The sequence below is a fragment of the Gekko japonicus genome, unplaced genomic scaffold, assembly GCF_001447785.1.
Source record: "Gekko japonicus isolate JY-2015 unplaced genomic scaffold, Gekko_japonicus_V1.1 scaffold422, whole genome shotgun sequence".
NCBI lineage: Eukaryota > Metazoa > Chordata > Lepidosauria > Squamata > Gekkonidae > Gekko > Gekko japonicus.
The window spans coordinates 384,919-409,018 of NW_015174855.1; the positions used below are offsets into that span (position 1 = coordinate 384,919).

General features: G+C 40.8%; 1 protein-coding gene across 1 annotated transcript in view; it reads left to right on the forward strand.

Annotated features, from left to right (window-relative positions):
- The window catches only part of LOC107121661 (lipase member M-like), a 21,981-nt gene extending 5,218 nt beyond the window's left edge, over positions 1-16,763 (forward strand). The window contains exons 3-10 of the mRNA XM_015424627.1: positions 618-735; positions 4,541-4,739; positions 7,712-7,821; positions 9,789-9,925; positions 10,027-10,173; positions 10,527-10,598; positions 13,784-13,849; positions 15,436-16,763. Of these exons, the coding sequence (XP_015280113.1) occupies positions 618-735; positions 4,541-4,739; positions 7,712-7,821; positions 9,789-9,925; positions 10,027-10,173; positions 10,527-10,598; positions 13,784-13,849; positions 15,436-15,669 (1,083 nt within the window). The 3' untranslated portion in view covers positions 15,670-16,763. The remainder of the gene's footprint in view (positions 1-617; positions 736-4,540; positions 4,740-7,711; positions 7,822-9,788; positions 9,926-10,026; positions 10,174-10,526; positions 10,599-13,783; positions 13,850-15,435) is intronic.
- The last annotated feature ends 7,337 nt before the right edge of the window (positions 16,764-24,100 follow it).

Here is a 24,100-nt window from a genome sequence, read left to right on the forward strand (position 1 = left end):
GGGGGGGGGACAACAGTGGGAGGGCTTCTAATGTCCGGGCCCCACTGGTGGACCTCCTGATGGCACCTGGTATTTCTGGCCACTATGTGACACGGAGTGTTCGACTGGATGGGCCTTTGGCCTGATCCAACATTGGCGTCTCTTATGTTCTTATGTTTCTTCACTGAACTATTTTCCCCCTCTTATCATTTTAAACAATTTTCTTTCTCCTGTCTTCTGCCAACTTCTTCTGATCCTTTAATGACTCATTACAGTTCCCCTGAGACATTTATTTTTTAAACATCAGCCCAAGAAATTCCATGGGCAGTGACTTCATTATGGATAGAAGAACTTTAACTGCATCAGAAGGTGAATATTGCATAGCAACACATTCAGTTGCCAGCAAGTAACATGCTTCTGCTGTTACTAGAAAATGGTTAATTCTTCTGTCACATTTGAAACCCCAGGTTTGTTTGGTTTTTATTTTAGGAAAGCAAATTTCTTTTGTAAACACATTTTCAGAGGCAGTTTTTAGGTCTTTATTGAAAAGGAGGCTAACTTTCTCTAGGTAATTTAGGCATCATTTTGTGATCAGTATAAAAAGGTAATGTTTCCCAACTACTTATGTCACTCAATAGAGTGAGATTATCTGCCATAAAGGATACCCAGCTGAAGAATATGAAGTGATAACAGATGATGGTTACATCCTCACTTTAAACAGAATTCCTGGTGACAGAACAAGACAACAGTGGTCATGTAAGTAAATATGCTTGATCTGGAGCTTTATTGATACATGGAATAAGCTTGAGGAAACATCTGTCATACTATTTGCACAGGGCCTGTTCTTAAATATTCAGTACTGAGAACACCATGTACAGATGGCAGTGTAGAGCCACCCAGTTGTGCTTTACTCCTTAACTCTTCTACCTCAGTAAAAGGACTGGCTGGTACAATAAGGATCATCATGCACTTTCTTGAGACTGTAAATACAATTATCATGATTCTTCAGTCTCTATGTTAAGGAGCCAGTGTGGTGCAGTGGTTAAGAGTGGTGGACTCTAATCTGGAGAACTGGGTTTTGCTCCCCACTCCTCCACATGAAGCCAGCTGGGTGACCTTGGGTCAGTCACAATTCTCTCTCGGCCCCACCTACTTCACGGGGTGTCTGTTGTGGGGAGAGGAAGGCAAGGCAATTGTAAGCCACTTTGAGACTCCTTCAGGCAGAGAAAAGCAGAGTATAAAAACCAACTCTTCTTCTAATTGAGGGCTTGAAGGAATAGAGCTCAATGAGGTACCCATGAACCTGACACTACATATCAGAGAATATCTGTCGTGTGAAGAGCATACTCCTGCTACTTCATCACACCTACATCATTGTAAGGATTTAGACCCATTGTTTCACATTTAAGAAGGAGTTTTGCATAACACGGATTTAGACTTTGGAAACAACAGAAAGACTAGGAAATTGTGTGGACTGGAGGGACTGATGCATAGCAGTGTCGTCCAAAACTGAGGTACACCCTTGTGAATCCACTGATTTCAATGGCCTTTGAAGGGAGCCACTCTGTTTAGGATTGCACTGTAAATGCAATAACATTACTTATAGCCACTCTTATGAAACAGGCTAAATATATTGAGAAAAATCCCACTTCTTGACCCCTAGATCCAATTTGCTCTCCAACTCTGCAAAAATTAACACTTTTTAGACTTCTCTTTTCCATTATGTGGATTAGGATGAAAATTAGAATAAAGGAAGAAGAAATGTAAAAAGAAAAGTAGGAAGAAAGTGTTTCCTAGTATATTAGATGTCCTAGTATATCAGATTTCCTACTATATCAGATTTTCTGCACTGTTCCAGACAATCTGAAAATGCAGAAATCCAGAACATGTGTTGCCAATTCTTCTTTTGCAATATTTTGCATATGGGTTCAAGAGCATAGAAATTACAAGAGGTTGGCTATGCAAGTTAGCAGAAAGTAAACATAGGCCCCTGCCACATGGCAGGGAAAACACAGCGAAAATTGCGGCTTTTAAAAGACACACCAAAGTTGAGACGCCGCGGCGGGATCCCACAGATCCCCTTAGCCGCAGCACGTCGCTCCCCGGCACGATCAGATGCCGGGGAGGAAGAGTCGGATGGGAGGGGGAGGCTGCCGAACTGCGCATGCTCGAGCATGCACAGTACGGCCGGGGGCCGGGATGCGCTGGCGCAAGGACCGTGCCGGCGATCCCACAGCCCAGCTTGAGGTGCTCTATCTGATGAACCACCAAGGTAGGTGGTTCTTTTTTAGTGCGGGTTTTGGGGTGGGAGGGACGGATCGGGGACGGGCAGGCAACGATTCCCTGATGTTGTCGTGGGATCGCGCCCGTTTGCTCCGCCCCCGTTCTGTCTCGCTCCCGGCCCAAAACCCCTCGTGTGACCAGGGCCATAGTGGTATAGGAAGGGAGTGAGCATTCATGATGCAAACAATTGCTCTTCCCTAATTAAACCAGTAGTTGTTTCCCTTAGGAATTATTCCCTTAGAAATTTCATATCAGTCTCTTTTCTGCAGCCCATGTTCCTCATGCATTCTTGCCATGCTGCTGTTTGTCCCACAGTATGTTCAGAAGATGATTTCACAGGAGAGAAGGATTCATTATGCACACATCCAGTACATAAGAAGACAAGACAGAACTAACATGGATTGAAACACATGGAATTCACTGCCACAAGAAGTGGTGGCAGCTATAAGCATGGACGGCTTCAAAAGGGAATTAGATAAGCATATGGAGCAGTGGTCCATTAGTGGCTATTAGCCACAAGGTATAGATAGGGACTCTGGGGCAAGTGATGCTCTGTCTTCTTGGTGCTTGGGGGGGGGACAACAGTGGGAGGGCTTCTAATGTCCGGGCCCCACTGGTGGACCTCCTGATGGCACCTGGTATTTTTGACCACTGTGTGACAAAGTGTTGGACTGGATGGGCCTTTGGCCTGATCCAACATTGGCGTCTCTTATGTTCTTATAAAATGGCCACAGCTTTGAAAATAATGAAGAACTTGGTAAAATTGTATTAAAAAAACAATGCACATGTTATATACCAGAGCCAAAGTGGCTTACAATATTGTCCTCATCTTCATTTTATCTTCATAAGATCCCCATGAAATAAGTTAGGCTGAGAGTGTATGACTGGTCCAAAGTCACCCAGTAAGCTTCCACGACTTTATAGGGATTCAAACCTGGGTCTCTCAAATCCTAGTCTAACACTCTAAACACTACACCATCCTTACCTGCCTACTTAATTCCTTTGTATAGTTGAGCAACCCTTCCCTACTGAACCCAGAAGCAATTTTTAAGTGCTTGTGGATTCTTATAGTCACAGATTAACTGCACTGAAGGAAGTGTTTCCAAATAATCCCTTATCATTGGATAGGTGAGTTAGTCAGGTTCCAAGTTGGTGTCTGTCCCAACTCTTATTACATACAGGAGACTAAGCTGAAGAAACCTTCACCCTCTAAGTAACAGTAATACCTTAGGGTGTGGATGCAAAGTTGGCTTACTCTCTTACCTTCTCCCTCACTGTGGCTGCATATATGCCTCCCCAACCTAATACTCAATGCAGGAGGGAAACAGCAAGTTTGGCTGAAAACACCGTATGGTATTGATAAGGTAAAAACAACATAAACATCTAAAAGCAAGGAAACAAAAACCTGAATGCGTCTTGACTAGGGGTTAGCTCAATAGAGCAAATTCTGTGCTGTGACATGAGCAGGTATGAAAATGAGCATCCGACTACCATGGCAAATATAGAGCACAGAGTGAGTAAACTTGTGCGAGTAATAGTTCATAAAAAGTAATATAGAATTCGAGCAATGTTTTTTACAATCACAGTTTAAGTTAATTAATAGTATTTAACATAATGTGCAAGAAATGAGAGGTTCACTAAACTCACAAGCGCAGCTATTTTTGATAACCCAACACCACAGTTTAAACACCAAATTAATAATGTCATAGATAAGAAGGAAATGCCCCAACTGATTTGTACTTGTATGTAATACAGCCTATCCTACCTTTCTTCTAAGGAGCTCAAAAGGACATACATGGCTCTCTCTTCCTCATTATCCTTGCAACAAACCTGTGAGGTACATTGGGCAGAGAACATGTGATTAACTTGAGGTCACAAGCTCATTAGTCTGAGCTTCATCATGATAGTATTCTAATAAGAGAAAATGCTTAGAACAGATAATAAAGGGGGAGGGCACTTGGGCATAGTACAAGTTTCTGAAGTTAGCAGATTTCTTAGCCTGATACACAGTTTTCCACAGTGTTACATCTCTGGTCTCTCACAAAGAAGTCTGCACCACAAGGCCTCAGTAACAGAACAACTTCTTCATTCAGCTGTTTTGAACATAACCTTATACAGCAAGTGAGCATTCTATTGTCCCCTCTGGTCTACCAACCAACTGCACTTCAGATATACTCTGTATTATTGCACACAGGATGGTAGCTTAAAGGGGACTGCACTTCTGGTCCTGTGCAGTTCTTGTTGTGAAACAATAACCTGTTTTCCCTTTTTCCCCCAGCTGAAAAGCCAGTTGTGCTTTTGCAGCATGGTTTTGCTTTAGAGGGCAGCAGCTGGGTTGCAAATATGCCAAACAATAGCCTTGGATTCATGCTGGCCGATGCTGGCTGTGACGTTTGGATAGGGAACAACAGAGGCACCTCCTGGTCACGAAAACATCAAAACTTGACTATTGACCAAGAACAATATTCTGCTTACAGGTACTATACATGTAAATGCATACAAACAGTTTAAACCAAACAATTTATTTTTTCATATTATGCTTCTTCCTAATTCGTACTTTATGGATCATCCCTTCAAAATTTGATTTGTTTAACTTCAAAATTCTGTATTTGCATATTTGAAGATGTGAATTATCAAACTATATAACTTATCGAAGCTCAAGAATTGTAGGAGAGAATTTTGTAATTCAGTTCATATGAGCTCTGCATAGTGTGCCTTCTTTGTTACTCTACTGATAATCCTCTTCAGAAAGCCTCTTCCTTAGGGTTCTTTCCCTTAGTAATACTGCCCATATAGCCACAGTGAAGTCACAGGCCTTTTCTGTGGTGGGCCCAGTCCTTTGGAATGGCTTTCCAGAATATGTGAGGAAGACACCTTCACTTGCTACATTCAGGAAGGCACATAAGGCAGGCAAATTCCAGAGAATTTTTGGAGGGCAATTTTCCCCCAGCAGATTTAGCCGTGAGTGTGCATTTTAATTCTTGCATGATTTTGATCTGAAATGTTTTGAAATTGGTGTTTTGTCTATTTTAATCTCTTTAAATTTTATTAGTTGGACTCTTATTTTTGTCCTTGCAACCTGGTTGCTGCATTGTTCACTGCCTTTGAGTCTAAGGAGATAAGGCAGAATAACACCATTTTAAATAAAACACAGTCTACAGTTATGAACTGCAGACTTCCACTCATGTAGGACACCTTCAAATCCCACTATTTGGCATTCTGGGATGCAGTCCAAATTTGTTCTTTTTAAGGTTTCCCCCTTGTCTCCTGTGCAATCAAACCGTCATTCCATGTCCGAAGCTTATATAGTGTATGATCTAGAGGATAATGCAAATGCAGTATTCAATGCCTGTACTGGTGCTACTAGATAAAAAGCAGAAGTACTTAAGAAATGCTCAGGTTCTGTGGTTTGATTCAAACCATGTTGCTTCCAATATGTTCTTTTACATCAAAGGATCGATTCTTAACCACTATTTTGGGAAGGATATTAAAACTGATATTGTCTCTTTCCCACTTTCCTTTTACTGTCCTTTTTGTTTGTTTATTTATGATGTGCTGGAATGGTTCCCTTAGGGGTTCACCCTACGTATTCCATAATGGTCTGCAACAGCAGTGCTGCAATTGTTGGCTATTCCTTTGTCTGATGTTTCCCAGTGGATAGTTACTATACAGAGAGGCCACCAGAAGGTTCTATTAAGTGTCCATGGGAGCTTAGTGAAAGTAACTCCACTCAACTGAGAGGAAAAGAAGGTGCATGTTTGTGGGTACTTAACCTTATTACAACAAACTCAAAAGCTTTCTGTGATGGACCCACTCTGAGGCAGATTTTTCCTGCCAAAAGTCTTAGTTCCCTTCAGGTACTGAGCTATTCCCCAGTAGCATGCGGTTTTATAATGTCCCTCCCTGTGACAGAATCTAATTTGGCTTCTGCCCAGCCCAGGAACTTGTCAGGAGAAAACAGGAGCCCTCTTGTTAGATCCCTTGAAATGGCACTGGAGACTGTGTAACACTGAACAATAATAAAGATTTTATTTAATAGGCAGAGAAATGTTATAGGGAAAACAGAATACGTTTCAGTTGACAGACAAAGTGGTGTTTATCAGTGGGTGATGGTTGGCTGAGTATTTTAGTTTCAGTTACAATGTTTCTGCATATAGTTTCCTAATAACTGTTCAGGTTTTCTGGAAAAATCACTGTTTTAGTGCATCAGACTCTTTCTCATTTTCTGAAATCACAATGTGTCTTCTTTCCCCTGAGTAGTCTATAACTGTTTCCTTTCACAACAGACCAGGGACTGCTTCTGTGCCAATTCCCTGTATAACTGGGCAGGACTTCTATTTCTTCCCTGAAAATATAATCATTTTCCTTTTGGCCTGATTGGGAGCTTCAACCTGCTACCCAGTCCCTTTTTACCTCTTTCCCAAAATCTCAAACCCCAGTTCTTGGCATCTGTGTGAAAATGTACTTCAGCTTAAGCTGACACTAGACTCTGAATTCTTAGATGGAATTCTTCCTCAGGTTATGTTTAACACAGTTAAGGCATGGAGTCTCTCCCTTTATTGAAAAGGTGAACCTGTCTGACAGACTTTTAGTCAGACTTTTCAGGTAGCCACTCCTGTAGCTGAACTTTTACTTTACTGAACAGTAACTGCCACTGAACTCCTCAATGACTGACTGACTATATAGTTTTCCTCAGCTGGCGCTAGCCAATCAAACAGAAGGAGCAACCTGTCACTCAAGCTCAACATTCTATTCTAGAGCAGAGTTTATTCACTTCACTTCTCTGATTTTACTGCATTAGGAAAACAGTGTTTTATATGTAGACCATCATGCTATCATATTTACTTCTATGTAATCTGGAAATTTTCATAACTATAAGCAACAGATTCACAAAGCAAAGTGTTTTCTGTGTGATAGACATAATATCCATGACACTGAGAGTGAAGGAGATAGTAATGACATAGGAATTCTAGTTTGCCAATGGGAGGACTGCCTAAAAATAATGCCAACCTATTAACAACTCTGGGAAGATGCAAATGGGGATATCAAGGAGATATTAATATAGAGAACCACATTTTAATGGCATAAAAAACAGAAGGCTTAAATATATCAGCTTAAATAATAGATGCCAAAATCATAAACAATAATCCAAATTCAAAAAAAAAATTCAGGGGAAAAATCCTCAGGGAAGGATCACAGGAGACCCCCCCCCCAATAACTGAACATGTATATATTTGTGCATCCCTCATCACAAGTACCATGAGTGTTGCAATCTTTGTGTCAGTCATCCATCCTCAAAAGAAACCTGTGAGCTAGATAATAAAATCCCAGTGCAAATACATCTACTTTGAATTCAGACTGAGTTTAGTTAAAATGGTTGTCTGGTTACAAGACAATAAAGTGAGTGTGCTACCCTGTTAGTTACTGTACATTTTCATTTGTACTGCAGTTTTGATGAAATGGCCAAATATGACCTCCCAGCGATAATCAACTTTATCCTGGAGAAAACTGGAAAGTCCCAAATACATTTTGTTGGATTTTCTCAGGGTGCCACTGAAGGTATGTTTAAATTATTGTTATTGTTGTTATCATCAATCAGGGCTATTTTTGGGCAGGAACGCACAGGAACGGAGTTCCGGCTGGCTTCCAAGTTGGCCACGCCCAGCAGGAACGCATTAGCATAATAGGCCACACCTAACGGCAGAAACTCATTAGGATTGGCTACATTAGGGGTGTGTGGCCTAACATGCAAGGGAGTTCCTGCTACAAAAAAGCCCTGGGTTTTGACAACAAACAAGGTAAACAGAATAAGAAGCAAAAGGTGGGTGTGGCTGGATGAGCACACTTCTGGTAACATGGGGGTGTGGCCTAATATGCCAATGAGCTGTGCTGTCATGGCTGTGGCCTAATATGCTAATGAGTTTCTGCTGTTGGGTGTGGCCTATTATGCTAATGAGTTCCCGCTGGGCTTTTTCGACAAAAAAAGCCCTGATCATCATCATCATCATCATTACTACACAAAACAATATATGGATGTAGGTATAATGCATTCCTACTTATTTTGGAGACATTGCAATGGAAAGTCTCATGTCATTCAAGTTTTTCTTTTTGGGTTAGAATAAAAGATAAATCCTTTCTGATTTAGGAGTTTATTTATTTATATCCTGTTTTCTCCAACACTGGAGAGCCAAAAGCAGCTAACAGAACCCTCTTCCCATCTTCCATTTTACCCTCACAACAACCCAAGAGGTAGGTTGGCAGAAGGTCACCCAGCAAACTTCCCCAAAAGAGTGGGGATTCAAACCTGGATATTCCAAATCCTAGTCGAACTCTCTGTGCTGGCTTTTTGTTGTGTATCATTGTTCAATATTCAAAAGTAAAAAGAGGGGGACCGGTGAAGAATTGTGTGGGGAGAGAAAATCTCATTGTTCTCCCACTGCCCATTTCTTGCTACTCCCCCATCTGGGTCTGTCTTTGGCTTTGCTGGCTCCACCTCCTCTTTGCCATACCCTGCTCCCTCCCATTGGCTCTGACTTTCCTTCATCCCTTAAGCTTCTCCTCCTATGATGCCTATGACTGTCCCCCATCTATGCAAGTACTGACATCAGCTTTGTTTTGTTATTTTTTATCCCAATTAAAAAAAAAAGAAACCATGTTTTCCAGCAAACCAGGAGTCCCCTATTTTTGGTGGTGGAAAGTGCCAACAAGTCACAACTGACATGGCAATCCCATATCAAGGCAAGAGACGAACAGAGGTGGTTTGCCATTGCCAACCTCTGAGTAGCAACTCTGGACTTCCTGGGCAGTCTCCCATCCAAATACTAACCTGGGCCAACCCTCATAAACTTCCCAGATCTGACAACATAATTGCAGAGCCCTGAACTGTAGCCAGGGCTGTCCCTGTTGTGAAGATTTTCTAATCTGAACAGTAGCCAGTTTGTGGCTATAATATGCAGTTGGTTAAAGCAGGCCAAATACTCAACTAAAATCGCAGAAGAAATGCCCTTATGAACTGGAGACAAGACTTTAGCATAAAAATTCTTTGCTATATTAAATAAGAGTTGGAAATTACTTTGAATTGCTCTATGCTGAGTTTTTAATAATGATTTATTAATGTATAGCAATCTGATGCTGCATGTTTTTGTTGCCTAATCAGTTTTACTCTATTCTTCTTTTAGCTGACACCTGTAATGAAATTACCGCTAAGGTGACAAGATTTTGTGCTATGGCTATTTTAATCAGACAGAAGAATATTTCTTCTTAGGAATTTTAAATTTCACTTTGTTTTATTTACTAAAAAAATATTTGTGTCAATCTGGTTGCATTTTCGTTGTTAATTACATGTAACAATTTAAAGGATTTGCTGATCTTTGATTGTAATAAATCGAATCGCAATTTGATACTGCATGTTTTCATCATGTTTTACTTTGTAAGTTACCTTGAGCAGGTTCTCTGGTTTTGCAGTTGAAATCCTGGAGAAGTATGAATGCTGTAATATATTTTCTCTCTGTGTGTTTCCTTCTCAGGATTCATTGCATTTTCATCTATGCCTGACCTGGGTTGCAAGATTAAAATGTTTTATGCTTTGGCTCCATTAAACACCCTTCAGAATGCTCCAGGCCAATATGCCATGCTCCTTTCCCTGCCTGATGCAGTAATCAAGGTATATGGTTCTTTCCCCCCCACTCAATGATGATAATAATGATAAAGGGATATATGCAGCTTACTGTCATGGTTGTAACGGTTTCACTGATATATTTGCAGATGCTTTTGGGCAAGAAGGATTTCTTGCTCAGAAGTGAGACTAAGAGAAACATCACCAGATCTATGTGCAGCTCTAAATTCTGGAAGAAGTTGTGTTCTTGGAACCTTTCAGTTACTGGAGGTGCCAAAGAGGACCATCTGAACATGGTATGTATGAACAGAAAGGTGTATTGGATACTTTTTGGTGATTGTTAATTTATAGGATTGCCCTAAATTGGAATAGAATTGATGGCACATAACACACACACAAATATTGTATATCTGAAATAGTTGGAACTAGTATTACTTATTTCATGGAGAGAGAGAGAGAGAGAGAGAGAGAGAGAGAGAGAGGTTAAAGTACTGGTTTGAATATGTTGATTCATGTACAGAGATGGCTATGATTATTAAGACATTGTTTTCCCCGCCCCTGGTAAACAATGATAGCAAAAGACGAAATGTGTCTAGGATGCAACTTTCCCCCTCCTTTAAAAATTAAACTCATGACATTTCTCTTACAGAGCCGACTTGATGTATACAAATCACATTTTCCAGATTCAACATCTGTTCAAAATCTACTCCACTGGGGACAGGTAGAGTGATTGACTAACTATGATTAAGTTGGTTGCAGTGAAGCATTGATTAAATCCATATTCTTTTCCCAACATGTCCATGTTGTGTGTTCAGACCATTCAAAATTACATTAAGATTTAAATGTGAGACTGGTGAGGCAAAGGCACTTGGGGAACATTGCATTTGCTGCATTGTGCTAAGTCTAGTTTAAACTGGGGTGCTTCTGTTCAGAAGCTGCAGCTAGTGCAGAATGCTACAGCTAGGCTGCTGGTCAGGGCCCCTAACAGAAGCATATGTCCTTGATACTACAGCAATTACACAGGCTACCAGTCTGCTCCTGAGCCCAATTCAAGGTGTTGGTTTTGATCTACATGGCTTGGGACTGGGGTACCTGAAGGACTGTCTTCTCCCACATGCTCCTGCCCAGGGAAATAAGATTGCAAAGCTTGCCATTTATGACTTTAGTTGTGAAAACAGTAAGAAGAAGAAGGATTACAGGGAGAGGCCTGCCTGATTGTCCCACCAATCAAGCAGGTTCATGTGGTGGGCATGTGAGAAAGAGCCTTTTCAGTGGCAGCCCTACAATTATGTAACAACCTCCCCATGGAGGTGTGCCTGGTCCTCTCATTGTCAATCTCCAGAAGGCAGCTAAAGACAATTTTATTTAGGACTGCATTTGATTAAGTTTTTTACCGGCAGTCCTAATTGGAGTTTTTAGTGTTGACATTTTATTGGTTTGAAGACAGGAGGGCCTGGCAGGAGCTGGTCCATGGGGTCGCGAAGAGTCGGACTCGACTGTGCGACTGAACAACAACAAAGTGTGTTTTTTAGTTATTTTAAGAATGTTTTATTGCAAGCTGCCTTGAGTTCTAGAAAGGACAAAGCTGGTGAATGAATGAATGAATGAAAGAAACAAAGACATTGGACTTGCTAAATAAACATGCCAAAGGCCCATAGGCTAGGCAGATTTTATGCTGGCATGGTAATTAAGCACATGTAGCCGCTTTACACAGGTAGCAGTCCAGTTTGAATTAGATGCTGTGTGATTGTGCAGGTGAGTAAAGTATAATCTGATGGCTCAGAATGGTCAGTTTAAAATTTTTCTGAGGCAATTCACTCTTGCTCTCAGACAGTGCACGTGGCTAGACATTTAATGTTTTGCTTTCCTTGCCATTTCTTGGATGTAAGGACCAAGCAGGCATCTCATTTTTTGTTTATTTACCTAAGAAAACACAGTAGCAATTTAAGGGCACCTTGCAGTACCCCGGGGAATTCCACTAGACTTTTCGGAACTCCTTTTTGGCACTCATAAAATCCCTTAGACTTGAGGGTGCAGTTGGGATTTGCAGGGCTTTCTCTAAATTCCACCATTGGTGAAATGTGGTAGGAAGCCTACTCTTAGTTATCTCACAAAAACGTTCATGTGGGTAAATAATACTCTTTCAATTTTGAAGCAGAGGAATTGAGACTTGCCGTGGAATCCTAAACAGAGTTGCACCCTTCTAAGTTCATTGAATTAAAGGGTGCAACTCTGTTTAGGATTATACTGCAAGAGCCTGATGCTATGCGTGCTTATATGCTATCCAAAATGAACCTTAAAAAAAAAACACTGGAGCCCCACAAGGGTCAAACAAATGATTCGTAAATAATTGGTAAATCCCTTCCCATAACACTCCTCTTTGAGGATGTTATAAGCTTTTAGATTCTTGAGCAAACCATTTCCTCTTCCCATTCTTTTTCTTTCCCTTTTGCTTAAATGATGCTCAGCTGCTTTCAACTATGTCTCCTAGCACATGCTCAGTCCTTCCTTTATATAGGGCAGTTCTAAACAAAGTTACACCCTTCAAGTCCACTGAGACCCATGGGCTTAGAAGGGTGTGATTCTGCTTATGATTGCACTGTTAATCTACTCAGGACTATTCTTCGGCATGTCTGGTTCCTCTGCAACTCTTATTTTATCTCTGGCAGCCCTGTTTTGCTCTTGTATTAATAAGGCAATTTAGGTCCCGGTCACACTGAGAATTTGCCTCAGGAGAGGCACGACTGCCGGGCGGATTAAACAGGTGCGATCACATGGAAACATCTGGGAAGCGTCGCCCGCCCGTCCCCAGCCCGTATCTTATCGCTGAAGATCCAGAGTTAAAAAGTACCACCCACAAGCGACTAGCAAACGGTTTGCCACAGGCCACAGACGGACTGTCTCCATCTGATCGCCCCAGTGTGCTCCTTTTGCCCCGTTGAAGTGCTGCAAGAACCACACGCCGACAAAAACAACGCAGTTTGTCACCGTCGCGTCTGATTGCGTTGCAGCAGCTCAAATTGTGATGGGGCTAATAGCCACGCCTCCTCCCCGCGTTATCTGGCCCGTGTGACCGGGGCCTTAGTTGAAACTTAGTTCTAAAAGGAATTGTAATGATTAAAAAACCCTCAAAGATAACAGCCTCGTGTTACAGTGAATACCTGTTTGTAAGAAAGGGCCAACATGAGTTCACTTTATAAATGAAATTGTGTGGGGGGGGTTGTATTCAGCTGTACATGTATTGAATGTAACATGAGAATTGCTCAGTGCACATATAAAGAGAAATGAAATGTACATTGTACACAGATTGTACATGTTTTCACTGTAGCTTGTCAACAGGGCTATTCTGTGTCATGCTCTGGTTTCTTATTCTTATATTGCAATTCTGAACACTCTTAATTGGAAATAAAGTCCATTGATCTCAGTGGGACTTTCTTCCAAGTAAACATGCATAGTATCACATTTACCCATTGACCTTAGCTGACTGATCAAATGTTTTAGGCCAAATCCCCTGAGGATTTAATAAAACCCACTGCAGAAGAAGGAGGAGAGATTGGATTAATACCCCGCCCTTCACTACCCAAAGGAGTCTCAGAGCGGCTTACAAACTCCTTTCCCCTCCCCTCCCCACAACAGACACCCTGTGAGGTAGGTGGGGCTGAGAGAGCTGTGACAGAAACTGCTCTTTTTCAAGGACAGCTCGTATCAGAACTATGGCTTGCCCAAGGTCATCCAGCAGGTGCAAGTGGAGGAGTGGGGAATCAAACCCGGTTCTCCCAGATTAGAGTCCGCGCACTTAACCATTACACCAAACTGGCTCTATAGTTTCTATTTGTGAAAGAAAAATAATAAAACAGTCATAATATTTCTGTTGTTTAGAATTCATCCTCTTGCCTTCATTTCTAGGTATACAAAACTGGAACACTGAGAAAATTTGATTATGGAAGTGAAAACCAGGATAGATACAATCAGGTGAGAACATCTGCAATGTTTAAAAATGATGCCTGAATCCAGTGTTCAACAAGTGTGGCACTGTATACACAGAGTGCCTGTACATTAGTGGTATTCACTGCAAAAATTTCCATTCTAATTTCATTTTCAGGTTTTCTACAGGACATGCTTTTTGTTATGTCAGAACTGGAAGGGGTGTTTTGGGAATTAATTTTGGAATAATATTTTGAATTATTTTCAGGCACAGTTTTTTGGGGGTTCTGGAATTTTGGCAACTGAAAATCAGCCCTGAAATTAAAAATGAACCCCCCCCCCCACGGCCATTTAATTTAAAATAAAAATAAAAAAGGAAGAAAGGCATGACTTAAAGTCTCTGGGGAGTCACATCACAGCTGCTGACCCTTCCTTCCCCATAGCTAGGCTCACCTGGGCCCTACAGCCAGGGCAGCATTAAGAATTTCATGGGCCCTAGGCACATTTACCTTAATGGGCCCCTGCCCCCTTCCTCCATAAAAAATATTTAAAATTATATTTTACAATGGTACAATACAGCTGGATTATAGTGTTCTTCATACAACACAGTCAAAGTATGTATTAGGGTTGCCAGAACCCCCAGGGGTCCCCCACCACCGGGAGTGGCTAGACCCCACTGCTCTGCCACTGATCAGCTGGCCAGCTGGGGGGGGACTTACCCCCAAAATTACCCAGGCCAAGCCAATGTCACAGGGATGTGTCTATGATAGAGTTTTTGTTCAGATATCGAAGTGAGAAGTAAACTGTGCTGAGGCTAAGTGGGGCTCCTATCCACTATCATTCAGTTGGTGGCAATAGCTGAGGCCATATTGGCCATACATTTTACAGTTACTAAGCTTCTCACTGTAGTACAAAATAATACTGTAGTACAAAATAATAATAATAATAATAATAGTAATGATAATAATAATAATATATATATATCAAAGTGTTCTTTGTTTTTGATTACTTAAAAGGTATGTATTATAAGTAATTTCATCAGTAAATTATTATCTATTTAGGTCAAGGATTACCTTATATAAATAATTTACTGATTTTGCAAATATGAGATTGTTATTCAATAAATATGTGTGAATAAATTTGGACTGTATGAAGTGCACATGTATATTTTATCATGTCTATACTGTGTACTTAATTATTTGGAAAAAATCTCAAATATATTCACCTTATTTCAGAATGGATTATAAATAGCACCATAAAATTATCATCTGTATACATGTGCAATAAACTATTCAGTAAAATGCAAAAGTGGATAACTGACAGAAATTCCATTACAGTGTAATATCTGATTGCTGAACTGAGTTCTAACATTCAATTTTTTCCAGTTTTAGGCACAGTTTAATAAATGTTCCCATGAACATGTGAGAAAAATTAAAACATTTTATTTGACCCTAAAAGTTCATTTCCCCCTTCTGATTTTAAAAGAAATTAAAGCTACATTGAGGATATAACTTTATGTCCATGGGAGTTCATGAAAGAAACTAAGCCATTAATTTATTTTTCCTGATTTTTGAGTGTCTGTTTTTACAATTTGCTTGGTTTAACTTACAAAATATCTCCATATTTTTTTCTAGTCTGAACCTCCTACATATGACCTAGAATGTATGAGAGTAAAAACAGCCATATGGTATGGTGAAAATGACTGGTTTTCTGATCCTGATAACATCAAACAATTAATGTATCGACTCCATGATGTAGTATATGAATGTAAAATACCTAACTGGACTCATTTTGATTTTCTTTGGGGTCTTGATGCACCTCAGAAAGTTTACAATGACCTAATTATGCTAATCAGGAATGAACCATAGCACTATAACTTTTTCTTTGTTCATATAAAGGAACACAGATAATAAAGGAGATTTATAACATCCTCTAACATTTTCCACTAAAGGTTAAATGTTGGGCAGAGGATGTTTATCTTATGCCATACTGGCCAAATATTCGTCATTGTACTAGGCAGGATAAGTGAAGTATAGTGTTGTTATAGGGAGGGGGATTTCTTTTATCTAAAACTTACTTTTTAGATATAGCCATTGATCCGTCTTATTCTCTTCTGATTTTTCTTTTGTTTCTCTTTGAAGAGAAATCAGTGTACTGTTTTTGTAACTTCAGCTCTGGTAGTTGTTTTATGCTATATACCACAGGATGGTGCTCTAGCAGAATGGTGGGAAGATTTGGGAAGACATTGCCTGCCTCTAAGCCTCTACAGAGGAAAATCCTGAAATTTTGCAGCCCTTCCCTTCCCGCCCCTCCTCTCTTCAAATTTATCTTTGATCAAAATGGAACTGGTTTGAAATTGACTCCAAATTCCTAAAAAGAGGAAAAGAAAAGGATTGTTGGCATTCATGAAAAAATTGTGTAAACACGAATTGATAATTTTTCTTAACAGCCCTAGTGAATGGTTTGTATGTTGCAAGAGCATCTTGAGGAAGCAGTACATCATGTTCTCTCTGTGCATGGAGACACACTGTACCATCCATGAGATCCCTGTTAATCACAGCTAGTGTCTGGAATATCAGGTAGATTTTGCCCAATACCCCCCCCCCCATGCGCTCTGCCTGCTTCAGTCTGCACAATACCACCAGTTCATCTTCATAACCACCTCCTGGGTTCTGTTTGTTGGTCATGGTGGAGTGCAACAGAATATGGACAGTATGTGGCTGATTGCTAAAAACTGCTTTTCATAACACTGCTGTATATTGGGTTTTGTGAAATAGTTTTTGTCTGCATATTTAATGTGTAGAAGCCGCTTTGCACACAAAAAATGGTTCCGTGCTTGTGGATGTCTGCTATACCATAATGCTTTCAAACTACAGTATAATGGAAATCAACTTGTTTTTGTTTTAAACTTGTAATTCTGTTTTTTATGTAAGTGAATTAAAGAAGTAATTGGCAAATCTCATGATCATTGACTTGCATTTTCTATGTATTATTAAGGATGTTCATTATTCACTGTTATTTCTTATGTATTTTAAATATAACAAAACTTGCGTACCAAATTATGGTTGGCCGTTTTTGATGGCTCATTAGATCAATAATTGAAATAAAATACAAATGCATTTTTGCTTATTTCCAGAATAGAAGTTAAGGAATTTTTAGCCCAGCATCCAAGTGGTCAATGTACAGGAAAGAGAAGTGGGATGAAATACATTGTCCCTGCTTCCTTACCACAACATAAGCATAGAACTTTCACGCTCACAAACTGTGTGCACTGGCTACATGGTCCCCTGTCAGCTATGGGGGGTGGTTGATGTGTTTTTGAGGGGGTCAGGTTCAACAGCCAGTAAATCTCACACATTTCCAAGGAAGTGTTATGCTTTATTAGAGTACAAAACTGGTACCATAACCACAGGATTATTGTTAGGAATAACCAAGGGGCGGAAACATCCCTACATATAGCAGGATGAGGCAAATGGCTAAGCAAATAAAATTTGAGTGTGCACAGGAGAAATCTCCTGACGGGAGGTTACATAATAAGTGGGAGAGTCTCAGTGCCTCATGAGAGCCGAAAGATTCACACCAGTGGTGGAACACAAACCCTCCCCCCTTCACAAGGCCAGACAGATAATGGAGTCTGGCAGCACTGGTTCTCACAGTCTCCCTATCGCTGTTTACGGCAAGCAGCAGAGCAGCGAGCAAGCCAGGATCAGAGAAGGGAAGAAGCAAAACATGGCAGCTAGCTGACACATCTGCACAATCAGGAGTGATATCTTGTGCCTATGTTGTGGTAAATAGAAGTGCATGGGGAGTAGAGCCATCCTGTTCAAATGCACGTTGGACAAAGTTTGTGTGCTTGTTTACGCTCCTCTGCATGCAAAGCCCTGTAACCCATATTTCATTGTGCCTCTGCCAGCTGTAATCACACTATGTCATGTCTGCTGCCACCTAGAGTTTTAAGGGTGATTTCTTTTCTTAGAAAAAAGTAAACAGGACTTACTATAGGTTGGATCCTACCAGCTTTTCCGATGGTGAAAAGTAGAAAGTGTCCCTTTTGGCCACTGAAATAGAGGAAGAGGAGAGGAGATTGGATTTACACCACACCCTTCACTACCCAAAGGAGTCTCAGAGCATCTTACAAACTCCTTTCCCTTCTCCTCCCCACAACAGACACCCTGTGAGGTTGGTGGGACTGAGAGGGCTCTGACAGCAACTGCTCTTTTTCAAGAACAGCTGTGCTAGAACTATGGCTTACCCAAGGTCATACAGCAGGTGCAAGTGGAGAAGTAGGGAATCAAACCCAGTTCTCCCAGATTACAGTCCACGCACTTAACCACTACACCAAACTGGCTCTCAAAAGCTTATATTGTTTAAAGCTATGGAGGGAGAAAAACCTCAAGAAGAATGGCAGATAGAGTAATAATCTTTCGAAACCCATAGTAAAAGAAATATCAATGTTTAGATGATTGTGACTTGCCAAAACAATGGATTTGGGCTGTCTGTAATAATCAAAGAAAAAGTGATAATGTAATGATTTCCTTCCAATTTATGAAATCTGTAACTGTTTCTTGTGCTTGGAAAATAACAATAAAAAATAAATAGAGAAAAAGCCTAAAGTGGAGACAAAGCAATGAGGAGGAAACGGATGGTAATATCAAAATGTAGGTGCTGGTGGGAATAATGTTCAAGGGAATTGTGGGAATAGAAACCAAGCAGAGGCTGTGTTAAAATGGGTTTTGTAGGCATCTTATTGTACCATGGGGGGATATGGAATTTAACAAGCCTGTAATAAGGACTTCAGCTTTATCTCTCCCCCCAGTCAATGTAAATAAGATTATTTTGCCACTATGAAGAATATGAATGTATTTATTCATTTACTTTATAGTCCACCCTTCTCACTGAGACTCAAGGTGGATTACAGAATATGAACAGTGCATTCAGACAGGAACGGAACAATTTGATAAAATGTCATTTGAACAAGTTGGATTACAGAAAAATGACTACTAGAGCCCATAGAATGTGTTCTACTTTTACTATTTGCATTCCTCCCCTGATTAAAATGCCAATATTTTTTCCAGTACCTAAGTATAAAAGGGCATCTATGTTAGCATGATAGAATGTGTTGTCATCTGCAGTTTTACTGGGAAGTTGCCAAGATATACTGCTCTGACAGATTATGTACCTGCAGTTCAGTTCAAATATATTCTATTGACCATATATTTTTAGATTGTCCTTTATTTTCAGATTTCAGATCAAAACTAATTCTCCCATTATTTGGAGCTGGCTCTGATCTGCTGAATGAGAAACCTTCTTGGTTATTAAGAGATGCAGAAAACTGAGTTACTGTACAGGTGTCCAAATATTTGGTGGTGGTTATAGCACAGCATATTTAAAGAGCCATCAGCCTGGGTTGTTTTACCTGATTGTGTGCTCCTTTTCATGACAAATGGTTGCAGGAACAGAACAAGTTTGAGTCCAGTAACCCCTTTAAGACCAACAACATTTTATTCAAGGTATAAGCATTTTATTCTTTGCTCAAATGAGCAAAGCCTTTGCACGGGATCATAGTGAGAGAGGCAGTTCTGTGGGTGTGTGGATCCAAGGCCATTTGGGGCTTTGTAGAAGATAACTGGAATCTTGAATTGAACTCAGTAACTGATTGGTAACCAGTGAAGTGTGTGCAGAACTTTATGACATGCATGCTCTGCCTGGCAACTGGGTGGTGGCATTCTGCACTTAACTTGAGTTTCTGTGTTTTTATTTATTTATTTAAATATTTATATCCTGCCTTCTCCCATCATTCACGGTGGCTTGCCTTTGTCTTTAACAACAGACCCATATAGATGACATTATTTTAGTATAGATCCACATAGCCAGATCTGCAGAGTCAAGGCAGGCTAAAAGAAGATGGTAGAATGCCTTTTCTACAGCTACTTTATCTTGTTTTTCCTTTAATAGCACTGGATCCAGTATAACCCCTTGCTCTTTTAACTGAGTCAGGGAGCACTAGGGGGATCACAACATAATTCATATTCAGACAAGAGTCTCCCTGCCTTCTCTTTGTACCTTGATACACTTGATATAATTTAAGCTTTTGTATAGGTGTATAGGTGTAGACATACCAACATAATGCCAATTTAATAAAAAGGAAAAATATATAGATGAACAAAACTATAGATGAACAAAACTTTTCCAACACCCACTGAGCAAAGGGAAAATAAAATGAGCAACAAACCTAATCTTCTCACCCTATGACTGAAACTTACTCTTCTATAATGCTGCATTAAGAAGTAGGCCTAAGTAACCTCTTGCTGTGGTCAGACTGCAGGGTTGGCACAGTCTGGCCCCAGCTCTAAGTACTCCATTGCAGTTTGTTACTGAGAGTTTTAACTGGCTTCCTTGAATGTTTGCCCCATGGTCGACTGTTATTTTTGTTGAGCAACCATGGAGTGGGTGGTTGGGTGGCTTTTTTAAAAAAATCTCTTTTGTATATATATGCATAACTGCTTATTTGAAGCACCACTCTGCTTTGACAGCTAGAGGAGGCTGCCTCCCCCTTTGAAAAAACTATTTTAAATTAACCCCTTCCCCACCCTGTGTGCTGCAAAGCTAAAGGCAGAGGAACCAGCATGAGAAAAGACAAAGGAGGCTTCTCAGCCTGCCCTTCTCCCCCCCCTCCTTCTCACCTTAGAGGACAGCTGAAAGCTTGCTGGCATGCACAAAGATGTGGTTATGTGCACATCGCTAACTGACTAAAAAAAAAAGGAGTGAAAATGGAACCGAGAGATCACTGGGTTAAGCTCACATCAGGGGAGTTCAGACATCCAGAAATGCAGGGTGAAAGCACTGATAATCTGTAAACACTGGACTTTCCCCAGTGCCAAATTACTTCACTTCCAAAGCGGGGCAGAACAGGGTGGCAATGACTGGGGTGCAGAAGGCAGGTGTTGCTGTTTGACCATGCTCCTTAAATCTGCAAAGGTACCACAAGGATATTGGTGCAAACTGCTCATGTGACCGTAGCCTCTGAATGATCACATTTCTGTTTCATGCAATGGTCTCTCTCTTTCAGCCATTCCTGAGCTATTTCATTTATGTGTCTCCTGTTTCTGAAGCTTTCCCATTCCAAAGCTAAGTCCATTCCTAGCCATTTCCCATTTTTTTTCTTCCAACAAAGAACAAAATTCCCTATTTAAACTTTCCAATCCTACATGATGGAAAGGTACAAGTGTATCTTTAAGAAAGCTCACTAGTTATGAGTCTTGAAGTCATAGGAAGCAACTCATTAGTCTGGTCAACTACACTTCTTCACCTGAAGGAACACCCTTCTCATCTTGGCAGACAGCCAGCTGGCAAAACTTGATCTGTAACCTTTGCCTGCCCATGAAGTTTGCTTGAGGTTGATTGATGGGAGTTTATAGAGTGCAATGTAAACATTTACTGTCCAAAGTTGTAATTTTTACCAAAATCCCTATGGGTGAAGTGACATCTTATCACAGATATTTCTGGCTAGGCAGGCTGAGACCTGGAAGAGCACTGAGTAACTCGGCAGATACATAGTAGTGTCAAGAGCACACAATTGTCAGGTGAGGTTACCTTGTTTGAACTTCCAGTTATGTGCCAAGTGAACTACCGGCAAAGTTCAGCTTGAGCATAACACTGTGCTGAGTAACTCGGCAGATACATAGTAGTGTCTTGTACTACAGGACCAGGCATTGAAACTTGTGGTTGTTTTAGACTAGTTAGAAATGATCTCATTCATTAGAGAAGGGGTGGCATTTGATGGCCAGGTCATTAAGTTGACTGACTAATATTGTAAAGCACAAAAACTGCATTCCTAAACAGGGCTACTCAGAAGTCTAACTTTGTTCAATGGGATTTACTCAAAGGAAAGTAGTTTTAGGATTGCAACCAGAATTGCTTTCAGTTTATCCCATCTTTTAACCTGCTCAGTCAGATGCATTCCTTAGCTGACAAACATTGAATAGTAGGTTGCAATGCAGGCCTTCTGTGCTTTTGCAGTCAGAAACATCTGTTCAGTTACAATAATTGATTTATAATTAGTTTCATGGGCAGACACCAGAGGCACACTGAAACACCCAAGTAGTAAATCTCAAATCAAATGTCTCAAACTAATTTCCCCCCATTTTATTATCTGCCTTTTTAAAACTTGAAAGCAGTGGCAGTAGACAGGTGACTGCTATGAGAAAACCAGTGTGTGTTTCATAATGGTTACAGCATAGCTTTTGATGGGGGATCATGAACAGTTATGCTAGGTTTTAAAAGAAATGGGTGTGCCACAACATCAAGGAGACAAATGTAACGACTACTGAAGAATTATAAAACTTTAAGGCTGACAGTGAAGAAATTGAAATTGTTAAAGATCTTCTATTCCTTGGCTCTGTCTTCAACCAAAAGAGAGACTTCAACCAAGAAATCAGAAGGAGACTGAGACTCGGAAGGGGAGTTATGAAGGAGCTAGAAAAAATTGTTAAGTGATAAAAAACATTTTAAAAAGTTTTTTTAAGCTGGCAACAAAGATCAAATTAATTCATTCCATAGTATTCCCCATTACTACCTATGGGTATGAAAGTTGGACAATGAAGAAACTGACAGGAAGAAAGTAGATCCCTTTGAAATTAGTGTTCGAGGAGAGTTTTACAGATACTGTGGACCACCAAAAAGACAAAGGTTTTAGATCAAATCAAGCCTGAACTCTCCCTAGAAGCCAAAATGACTAAACTGATGCTATTGGACTTCAGTCACATTATAAGAAGACAGGAAAAAAGGAAAACCTAACATGAGATGGATTGACTCAGTCAAGGAAGCCATGACCCTTGGTGTGCAAGGTATGAACAAGGCTGTTAATGATAGGATGTTTTGGAGGACATTAATTCATAGGTTCACAATAAGTCAAAAAGTGATGATGGCACCTAATGCATACACACACATCTGAACATTTTACCAAACAATGGGCCACAACCAGGGTTCCCTCTAACATATGTCAGCCTGTGTTGGTGCACTGACCCCCCCCCCCAGTGCAGTGCTCATTAGCTCAGTGCAGGGGTCCTCCTGGGTTGGCCCCATCCTCCCCCAGCCCCATCCAGCTCTCCCTATGAGGGGGAGAGGCACAAAGCCAAGCCTCCACTCCCCCCACCAGCTGAGGTCTCCTCCCCTGAGAAGGAAGGGAGGGGGAACTGGCCAGCACTTTAAAGAGCAGACTGGCAGTTCTGCCAGTGAGCTGTTCGCTTTAAAAGGCAGGGAGCCATAGCAGTGCTCCCTTTGGCTTCCCCCCATCCTTAAAATGGCTGCCCCAACCTTTATTTATTTATTTTATGTTTTTTATTTATATCCTGTCCTCCCCGAAGGCTCAGAGCAGCTAACAAAAAGGCCTTTAAAGCCAGCAGTTGATGGGTGGACCTGCTGGCTGCTGCTTTAAAGGGCAGGAAGCCCTTTCAGGGCTCCCTTTCACTTCCCCCCACTTTCAATCAGGGGAGGCAAAAGGGAGCCCTGAAAAAGGCTGCCTCACCCTTTAAAGCCAGCAGCTGATGGGCCTTTGTGTGCATGCAAACATTTTCAAATACATTGGAATGGTAGGTTAGGTTGAATAAGCCTTTAATAAACTGTTGTTGGTCTTAAAAGTGTCACTGGATTCTAAATTTGTTCTACTGCTTCAGACCACTGATTTCACACCAGAGCTGCGCTGCGGTCGCACCTCCCTTTGCCCCGCTTCTATTGGTCAATTTCCCACTCCCACATTTTGACCCGCAGCTTTGCCCAATTTGCCCGCCGTGGTTTCATGACCCTGTGTTTTGAGGATCACGAAACCACAGGAAAAATCGGGTGAAGCCGTGGGTCAAAATGCGACCGCGTGGCTTCACATGGGAAATTGACCAACTGAAGCAGGGCAAAGGGAGGTGCGACTATGGCACAGCTCTTGTGTGAAATTGGTCCAGCCCAGCTGACCACCTGGATCTCTCCCCCCATCGATTTGCTTTCTTTCCCTTTCTTTTTTCCTTCTTTCCCTTTTTCCCTTTCTTTCTCCCCATTTTTACCCTTTCTTTCCCTTTCTTTCTTACTTTTTCTTTCCACTTCTTTCTTTCCCTTATTTCCATTTTTTCCCATTTTCCCCATTATTCCTTCTTTCCATTTCCCCCTTTCTTTTTCCCTTTCCCTTTCTTTCCCTTTCTTTCCCTTTCTTTCTTTTCCTTTCCTTTTCCCCTTCCTTCCTTCCTTCCTTCCTTCTTTCTTTCTTTCTTTCTTTCTTTCAATTTCTTTTTCTTTCTTTCCCTTTCTCTCTCT